Source organism: Astatotilapia calliptera, chromosome 16 (assembly GCF_900246225.1).
Source record: "Astatotilapia calliptera chromosome 16, fAstCal1.2, whole genome shotgun sequence".
In the NCBI taxonomy this organism is placed as follows: Eukaryota; Metazoa; Chordata; class Actinopteri; order Cichliformes; family Cichlidae; genus Astatotilapia; species Astatotilapia calliptera.
The window spans coordinates 33,492,773-33,502,880 of record NC_039317.1 but is presented as its reverse complement, the minus strand read 5'-3'; the positions used below and the strand labels follow the sequence as shown (position 1 = coordinate 33,502,880).

The window sequence follows — 10,108 nt, the reverse complement described above, 5'->3', positions numbered from 1 at the left end:
TCTGTGTCATTGTGTTTCCTGTTTTACTTTGACAGTCCCGTCTCCGTGTTCAGGTTTTCTTCCTCCTGTCTCGTCTCACCTAATTTGTTCCTGCTGTGTTCCCCATGTGTTTCCACTTCCCTTGTCACACCTCTGTGTATTTATTGTGTAAGTTTCCCCCTTGTTTATTTTTTGGGTGGTCTGTGCTTCATGGGTCATGTGTTCCAGTGTTTAGTTTTAGTTTTCCCAGTGTAGTCTAGTTAGTTTCCTGCTGCCTTTTGTTTTCTATCGCTCTCCAGCCTAAATAATGTCTCTGACATTCACAACCTCTAACCAAGTCAACAGCCACAAGGAGGTCGACTTATCGTTGCCAAAGTCTACAAGCAAGATATGCCTTCATGAATGTAAATACAGAAGGATTACAACAAGCCACAAACCACTGGTTACGCTCGAGAACAGAAACATCTAAAAGAGCCTGATAAGATTCAAGTGTTCTGAAAAGCACAATGTTTTTGGACAGATGAAACCATGGTTCATTTGAATGAGAATGATGGATGAATTCTGACGTGTGCAGGACTACTCTCTGCCCAGATTCAGCCAAAACACTGCAAAACGGATCAGATTAGCATCTGCAGCAGGACAAACCAAAAATCTTTAGATTATTACTTACTACTCAAACATCCAGTCTAGTTAACTTTATCACCTCTGGCAAGGAGGTTATGTGTGTCATAATCTGCATACGTGACAGCTCAAAATGAATGAATACTGATAAAACTTTGTAGGGCTGTAGATTAACAAACCATGAAAATTTACTTACGTCCACCAAGGTCAACGTACTTAGAAACTATGACTTTTACAAGTGTGGTGTTTCTTATCAACACATATAAAGTGACGTATAAAGATTTACATAATGTCAAAACTGACCTCTGACCTCACCCCAACCGGTCTCAGCAGATGGCCCCGCCCCTCCCTGAGCCTGGTTCTGCCGGAGGTTTCTTCCTGTTAAAAAGGAGTTTTTCCTTCCCACTGTCGCTGCTCATAGGGGGTCATGTGATTGTTGGGCTTTTCTCTGTATGTATTATTGTAGGGTCTACCTTATAATATAAAGCGCCTTGAGTCGACTGATGTTGTGATTTGGCGCTGTATAAATAAAATTGAATTGATCTGAATGCTTGAAAGTCAGCAGACTGAAGGTCAAAGTGATAATAATGGTATATAGAGCTATTTAAAACAATGCTTTTTCAGATATCAGTTTAAAATCACTCACTCATACTTTTATGTCTTTATGAGGAGAGACCCCCACTCATATCATCGAGCTTCTTCACCCTTGCTCTCCAAGCTGGATCCTTAGATCCACTGATGGTGGCCTTCTGGCTATTCCACAGACGCCCTTTCCAAACCCTAGCAGCAATACTGTGAAACAGTTCACCACTCTACGCACCGTGGACTCTGTGGCTTCTTTTAAAAAACAGTTGAAAACTCAAATATTTAGACGGGCATTTGGGTAAAGTTCTTGTGTATTATGTTGTTTTGTCTGATATGTTTTTATATTACCTGTAAAGCACTTTGTCTTAAAAAGTTCTGTATAAATGAATTTTACTTACTTACTTCTTACTGCTATTGTTTGTATTGACAACATATAGGCATATAGGGAATAATACAGTATATATGTGGATTCTAAGTATCACGTTACCTTGAACCTCTGACCTCTCCTTTAAGGTCAAATAAGGTCAAACTTTCATAAATTCTCTTTTATCTTTAAAGCGTTGCTAAAAGTCTAATGTGTTTGTTTATACTGCCAACATTCAGGAAATGATAGTGGTATATGAGGATTCTCAAAATCACATTGTAGTGCACATTTGACCTTTCTTTTACATTTCACAGCTGACTCCAAAGGTGTGTTATACCTTTAAAGAAAGTATTGTCAAGAGAAAGAGAAGTTAGTTAAAAATAAACTGTAGGATAACACCATATAATAAGCTCAAGTTTTTCATGTCCAGTTACTACAAATCAATAACTATTATCGATTACCTGCTCCTACATAATGTTTGAGTAATCAAAGTAAACATCTGTCCAGTAAAAGTAAATACTGCAGAGAGCGAGCTGCCTTAGAGGAGGCGTGTGCTCTTGTTATCATTATTGGGTTCATATAAAAAGCAGTAATGTGAGTGACGCCAGCATCAGAGAAAGCAGAAACCTGCAGGTCAGCAGTCTGCTGCCCTAACATCTGGTCTGGTTAACTCGTTAATATAAGTTGAACATCCTAACACTGCAGGCTAGAACCGAGAATCTGCATTACTGCGTTACTCCCAGCTGCAGCATTAATTGGAGCACTTCCCCTTTAAGAAAGTGAACAGCGTGAAGCGGTGGAGGAGCTGGTCAGGAACTGGTCAGGAGCGGTCGGCAGTGAAGGAATCTCAAAACTTTTCCAAAACATAGTTTTACTGCTCCGTTACCTGCTCCAGTACACGCCCAGTTTACCGCCGAATATCAAAACTGCGTTCCCTTCTTCTTATCGTGCCTGTCCGGGATGTAGTGGATGCAAGTGACGGCTTGGAAAAAAGGAAAGTTGGGAGAGGGAAAACTTGTGGAATGATGCCCGACCGACTGCATCCCTCCCTCCAAAGTTCAGCTAAGGTTGCTAACGTTAGCTAGCGAAGGAGCCAGCTTCGGCTAGCTGTTATGTGAAAGTTTGGATAAACCTTTGTCTGACTGGTAAAACACGTAGAAACACGGCATCTGTGATAGTGGAGGAAGCGTGTGGAGATCGGAGAGCTGTGACAGACTGAAAGCGTCCACCCCGGGTTTGTTATCATAGCCGGGGCTAGTGCAGCTAGCTGATACACAGCTAACTTTATTACAAGTTAACTACAGTTAAGCCGCCGTGAGGCATGACAGGACACACCGCTCAGCTCCATCACGCAAACAGTGCAGTAGTTTAACGCTTCAGGAAGCTGTGTTCAGACCTGCTGAGTGGTATCCTTAGCTATGCTTGAGGAGACGAGAAGAGGAGCGACAGCCATGGTTACCTTTGCATGTGAAGGCGGCTGGATGTACTGAGATCACAAAATGACTCTAATGCCCGTGGAGAGTTCTGGAAAGCAGTTTGGGTTTTAGAAATCTAACTTTTATTTGGATGCAGCTGTGTTCAAGCCACCTACAGCCAGTACTGTGTTTTTACTTTTTTGGTATTTGATGACATCCTTGCCTTCTTGTCAAGTCTTTCCGGGAGGCCTTCCTGCATTGTTACGAACATTGCTCATCATCTGCATCCAGAGGGCTCGGATCTGGGATAAGGTGGAGAGCAGCCATCATGAAGGTGACAGTAACATTTGGGCAGACAGGTGTGGTGGTGCCATGCAAGGAGGGATGGACCGTGAGGGACCTCATCCAGCAAGCCACGCAGAGATACAGAAAACTCCTGGAGCAGGTACTGTAGAGAAGTTTGCAAAGCACCTGTCTTTGCAATTACGCCTGATAGCAGTCTTGGCACGAGAAGTGACTCTTTTATTCAACAGATTAAACGCAGCACATCTTTATACTGTAACTGTGGCAAAAATCGCAGCTGCAGAAAAATATGTTTTTGTCAGTGATACCCCATAGAGCGAGCGCTCTGCTTGGGAAAAATGAACAAAAAGCATGAACAAATGCAGCCTTATCTCTCTCCGAGTCCATCTCACCCTTGAGCTGTCAGTTAGCTCCATTATTTATTGTAAGAAGTAGTTCTGTAATAATGTGTTAAGATTTTCATGAACTCCGAGACAGATAAGTTTTTATGAAACAGCACTTTCATAACATTTGAGGTTTTCCCCCTGAAGTCATGAAAGAATAATCGAGAGCTCAGTCATTTTTATATCATGAAAGGACCATATGATTTTCACATCTAAAAGTCTTGGGAAATTAGACAAAGCCATGGAGGTCCGGTTTTCCATAATTGCTGTATAAAAAATTAAAAGCATATCTGATATGAATTGTGATGGTCCAGACAGGAGCAGGCGCGAGTCATTTCCAATTTAGTTGTGAGTGTAAAATGCAAATGACTCCGTCTTGTGATTCCTTTATGACTGCTGTTGATTCCCGGCGCTGCTCTCGGGGCAGGAACCCCATGACCCCCATCACACAGCCAAATCTTCTCAGTGACTTGCTTCATATTGGGTCCATTATTCAAAAGGCACAGCAGTCATATGGATGGATCGTCTCAGCTGCGATTGAGGGAGAGATGCCGAAGGTGTGTGTGGGTTTATATGAGAGAGTGCTAGAGATGCCGTCCTGTTTTTCTTGCGTCCTGGACCTTTTTTCCTTTTTAATCCGCTTCCACCTGTCCGTATATTACCCCTCACCACACAACCCTCCTGTGTGTTTTGCCCCCTTCATCATATTTATCATTCTTATCTTTTACTCAAATAAATCTCCTGTTCACCTTGTATATTGCTGTGCACGTAGCTCGCGCCGTCGTCTCCCTTTTGTTTAAACTGTTCTTCCTCATTGAACACGTCCTCCCTCACATGCAGCTCTTCTTTATAAGATACCCCCATTCCAGCTAGAACTAGAAGGGTATGGATAGAGAAACTGTCACCATCTTCAGCTCAGAAAATGGAAGCTATGATGATGACTACCTCTAGAAGTAAATGTGTCTGAAGAAAAGATTGGTGCGGCTACATGCCTTGAATAAATCAAAGAAAGGGCCTATTTTCATTTTCACAGTAAAGGTCAGTTTACACTGTTTTGACTGTAGTTTGTTTGCTCTTAAGCGTGATGTGTGGTACTGTCTTGAATCCCTGCTGCAGCGAGTGTTGTTGTGTCTCCATTAGCTCTGCTATCACGAGTCTGATTGAGCCGATCATGCTGGAATTAGAGTCAATAAATCTTAGACAACAGTTCACTGAAGAACTGACTCTCAAGTCTCCTTTTAGTAGCTCTGACTTATTAAAAGGAAGCTTTGTTTTAATAATAAAACTGCTATTTGCTTTATAAAGGCATCATCCTTGTGGACGGATGCTGTGTTTCTCAGACCTGTCACAGCAGTTGAGGTCTGCTTCGCTGCAGTTACATATCAGGGAAGGTGGACTGCAGGCTGCAGCATAGATCTAGCGCGGTGCTATGAAGCTAGAGCAGGAACATCTGAGGTGTGCTGCGATGTGAGCGCCTCCCTGCTCTGCTGCTTTGGTCTGTTAGTGTTTAAAGTCTTTGTTTGGTGTCAATGAAATTCTTTGCTAAGAACATGCTCGCTCTGTGTGTTTTGGCCTGCTCTTCTCTTCTTCCTCTGTTTTCTTTCCCTTTTCCCGCTGTCTCCCACACCTTTGTCAGCAAGTCTCAGTCTCTCCTCCTCTTTCCACCTTCGCTCTGCACTTTGTGCTCTCAAATGGTTTTAGCCCTTTTTCCTCTTAATCATTTTCACAGTAATTGTCCTGTTGCTTGTCTTCATTTTTCAACCCCCCCCTTTCAGAACTTTTGACATCAGACTCCAGTTCTGCTTCTTGGGGGATGGTGAATTTGTAGTCTCCTTTTCTTCTTCCTAAGTATTTTCTCTCTCTGTGTTTTTCTGACTTTCTTGTTGTCACTCAGTCATTTTTCTGCAACACTAATCTCTTGTAGCCGTATAATTTTGGCTGTTAGCGTGTTTCGGGATTAAAAATCTAGGATATATGTGTGTGTTGTACAGTGGTCCAGTCCCTAATCCTCCCTCCCAGTGCCAGGCAAATCATATTTTTATGTCACAGAGACTGCTAGCTTTCTGTCTGTCTCTTTCCCCTTCCTCCCTATCTGCTTCACTCTACTTAGAGAGTATGCTGCTTGGATTAAAAGCGTTTTATTATCTTGTGTTTCTGCATGCACTGTAGCTAACTGATACTGGCAGTACTATTTATCAGCTGCTTTGTTAGGTGTTCCCACAGTGGTGCTTAAGAGGAGCTAATGCACAGCACAGACATTAGCGCTGCATTTGAGCGATCTCAAAAAGAGTTGGGCTTCATGAAATGTAGTCTTAAGGTGAGCTTCTGAGAGGATTTAATTCCTGTTTGTGATCATTTTAGTTTCACATTTATCTCTGAATTAAAACTCGTGTTAGTTTAACCCACAGAGAGGATGGAAGAAACAAAAGGCTTCGATATGGCTGCTTTTTATATGAAACTGCTGTTATTTACTAACACATTAAAGGTCTTTTTCTAACTTTTTCTAATTCCTTTAAAGCTCTTTTTAGAGATAAGGCAGGTCTCGCATCACTAAGTACATAATTTAGCTTGGTTAACACGTTTTAGGATGTGGATTTAGAACTCGTTCACCACACTGATGCTAAGCCATAAATTCTGTTTTTATTATTATTTTGGGGGCTTTTATTAGTTTTTTTTAGTGAAGAGAAGGAGAGTGGTGGAAGAGACGCTGCAAACGGCATTGGGTCAGAATCAAGCCTGGGTTGCTGCGATTGGTCTTGTGGTTGCCTCTTAAAACATAACCGTAATTTGTAAAACATAACCATTTTACAAATTTTATATTCAGTAGAGAGTGTGTAATATCACTCATCTTGGAGTTATACGTGAAAAAACAATATAGGCGCTTGTACACAGATAAGTGTAGGAGGGACATCCCTCCCCTTTGTCTCCAGTGAAACTAAGATTGTAGACTCACTTCTCACCTTTCCTGTAAATGCATAGTTTCACGAAATGAGTAAAGAAAAGCACAGAATGAAGGGCATTAGATAAAAAACACTGTGTGGAACCCGTACGTTATAATTACAGGAGCTGCTCGGTCATCGTGAACCATCTCATGAAGCTCCTGGTGCACAGACTTGGTGCTGATGATAATGCCAGATGACGTTTGAACACAGCTGATGGTTGAATATTTGGAAGGGGTGAAAACTCACAGACTGACTTGTTACAGTAACAGACTTGGAACTGCTGAGCTCTTTAAATGAGCCTGCTTTTGACTGATATTACACACCTGTGGCAACGGGACTGAAAACAACAGACATCTTATATTAAGAAGTGTGAACTGGTTCTTTTATCCCTATAGTGTAGATACATTGTTTATCATGTGTTTAGTGAATAGTTTCCCCCCTTTCTTTCTGGCCTGATCTGTTTGCTGCTTGTTGCCCACTTCCTGATTTCTGAGTTTTTTTGCACCTAAATGTTTCTGAGCTTCAAATAAATTTTAATAATAGACAACAACAATCTGAGTAAATACAAAATGCAGTATTTAAACAATAACACACCTGCCCCGTGTGAAAAACTAATTTCCCCCCTAAACCTAATAACTGGTTGTGTCGCTCTTGGCAGGAGGACACACAGTTATGTGTTTATGAGTCTTTCACATTGTTTTGGAGGAGTTCTGGTCCACTGTTCTTTACAGAATTGTTGTAATTCTGCTACTTTGGAGGGTTTTCCAGCATGAATGACCAGTTTGAGGTCACGCCAAAATATCTGAGTCTGATTGAAACCACTACAGAACAGCCCCTGACCATCACACCACCACCACCACCATGTTTTGACTGTTGCTCTGATGTTCTTTTTATGAAATGCAGTATGTAATGGGACTCAAACCTTCCAGAAAGTTCATCTTTTGTTCTCGTCAGTCCGCAGAATATTTTCCCAGAAGTCTTGTGGATCATCCAGATGTTTTTTTTGGCAGATGTGAGACGAGCCTTGGTGCTCTTTTTGGTCAGCATTGGTTTTCTCTTTGAACTCTCCAGTTTTGCCCAGTCTCTTTCTTATTGTTGAGTCATGAACTCTGACCTTGACTGAGGCAAGCGAGGCCTGCAGTTCTTGTTCTGGTTCTTCTGTGACCTACTGGGTCACATTGAGAGTGTTCTAACTTACAGCATATGCATCTGGTACACTAGCTGCACAGGGGCTCAGAGGAAAGCACTCCAAGGGATCATTAACACCGCCCAAAAGATCACTGGCTGCCCTCTCCCCACACTGGAAGTCCTACACAACGCCCACTGTTTTAAAAAGGCCCAAAACATCATAAAAGACACCTCACATCCTGGCCACTCCCTGTTCGAACTGTTGCCCTCAGGCAGACGGTACAGGGCAATCAGAGCAAGGACTAATAGACTCAAACACAGCTGTTATCCAACTGCAATAACACATCTGAATACTACAAAAAAATGTCCATCACGCCACTCTTGTGTTAATCTATGCACGGTCTGAAGCATGTGTGTGGGAATGTATGTGAATGTTTTACTGTTATATCTTATTAGTATTTTAAGTATTCTATCTATTTTATTTATTGAATTTTATTGTTTTATTTATATTTTGATATTGCTAGGGATGATGCAATGATCGGGGACCATTCTTAATTTCGTTGTTCTCATGACAATGACAATAAAGTTTCTGATTCTGATTCTGATTCTGGGTGAGTCGTTGATGCGCTCTTTGAATAATGTTGGCAGGCCAGCCACTCCTGTGAAGCCTCGGACTGATCACAGCGATGACGCTGACTTAGTTTATCAGGCGTTTATTTAGATTGTGTCACGATGTGTTGATTTTTGAGATCTATTTAAGTCATTTGTGGCAGTAATCGGGCACGGCTGCTGAAATTGAACTGTGGTTAATCACAGTTGATTTGGGAGAAATTATTTCCCGCACAGGGCAGGGAGGTTTGGATAACTTTATTCCCTTAGGAAGTGAAATCAGCATTTAAAAAAAGGTGTTTTGTATTTACTCTGATTATCTTTGTGTAATATTAAAAATAGTTTGAGCTGAAACATTTAAGTGTGACAAATACGCAAAAAGAAAGAAAGAAAGGAATCAGGAGGGGGAACCGTACCCATTCTCATGATGGAGTCTCTTCTGTAAAATCAAGTGAGGTTTGATTATGTCTTTTTTTAAAAGTGCCAGTGTATGCCTAGTAAGTATTTTTACCATTCAAATAGTAACCATTTATTATAGTTAAAGCACTTTTCATAGGCTTAGCGCAGTGTGATGTGTCTGATCCTGGCAGTACTGGTTAGCTGTAGCACGCCTTTAGGACGCTCATGTAGATAAAGTGTATCTCATTTAGCTTTTAAGAGAAAAGCACAGATTAGTCAATTAGTCTGTAAGTTTTTATTGAGCAGATATCATTAGATTAACTGTTATCCACTTCACTCGATATATCAGTGATCTGAGAGCGCTGTGATCTTTAGTTATTTATCAGAGCAAACAAGCCTGCTGACAGCTGCAGCATAATATAGAGCTATCACTGTTGATGGATGATCATAGAGGGCTAGCACAAATTATGGAAGGGAAGCACCGAGCATGACTGTATCAAGTGAAAAAAATAGTGATATGCAGGGTTTTTGTAGAGCGTTGGCTGTGAGGAGATTAATAAACCATCTGAAGAAATCAGAACAAAAGCATTTGAAGATAGAAGAGGGAGGGATGAAGGCGGAGGTTGTTTTTTGTGGGGAGTTGCCAGAAAGTTATCAGCCTAATTGCCTTTGGCCAAACAGACACGTGTGCGACTGTGTGTTTATGAGTCCCAGTACAAGTGAAATGCAGGTGGTGTTGCCTGTATAATCCAGAAAAATGACACTCGGCATTCTGTAATCATGTCAGAGTTTCAAAATAAAAAGCAGATCCCCGCCATGGGAAAAGTACGTTTATTGTTTCGTTTATTAGAAACATAGGTTCCACGTTTGATGCCAATACGCACATCCTGCTCAGGAGAGACCAGTTTTCTTTAACTGAACAGCCTGAATGTATGAATGGGACTTTATCTAGAAAACGCTGATATGACCTTTAGGGTAAACTTTACTGGAGACGGCGGCTTTATTTTGTCTCTCTAAACCCTCTATAATATCTCCATTGCAATGGCCGAATTATGCGAATTGGTTTAAATAATGTCTGTGACATTGGGAAACATAATGAAACATTTTGAGTCCTCTAAATCCTTTCACCATTAGTCCAAACACTGATGCCGTGCTTCTCTTTCTGCTAATTATACCAGGGCAATAATGGGCGAGAGCAGGCTGTCCTTGTCCTACTAAAATAGAGACGGTGTTGGGACACTCGCATTTTGGAGGCCAAACAAATATAATGGACAACACTGACCGGCTTTTCATATCGAGAGAAGTTTTCTTTTTATTTTCTGAACAAAGTGAGCAAACGGCGAACAATGAAATTTAATCAGTATTATTTGAACCTTGGTA

The 10,108-nt window shown here is 41.3% G+C and overlaps 1 protein-coding gene across 6 annotated transcripts in view; it reads left to right on the top strand.

Annotated features, from left to right (window-relative positions):
* The first annotated feature begins 2,321 nt into the window (after positions 1–2,321).
* The window catches only part of LOC113007774 (partitioning defective 3 homolog B-like), a 223,168-nt gene continuing 215,381 nt past the window's right edge, over positions 2,322–10,108 (top strand). For 5 of the 6 annotated variants that reach the window (XM_026144697.1, XM_026144696.1, XM_026144694.1 and 2 more), the window contains exon 1: positions 2,322–3,409. In XM_026144697.1, coding sequence (XP_026000482.1) covers positions 3,293–3,409 — 117 coding nt within the window. In that variant the 5' untranslated portion in view covers positions 2,322–3,292. The remainder of the gene's footprint in view (positions 3,410–10,108) is intronic. The other variant, XM_026144699.1, reaches the window with a different exon arrangement.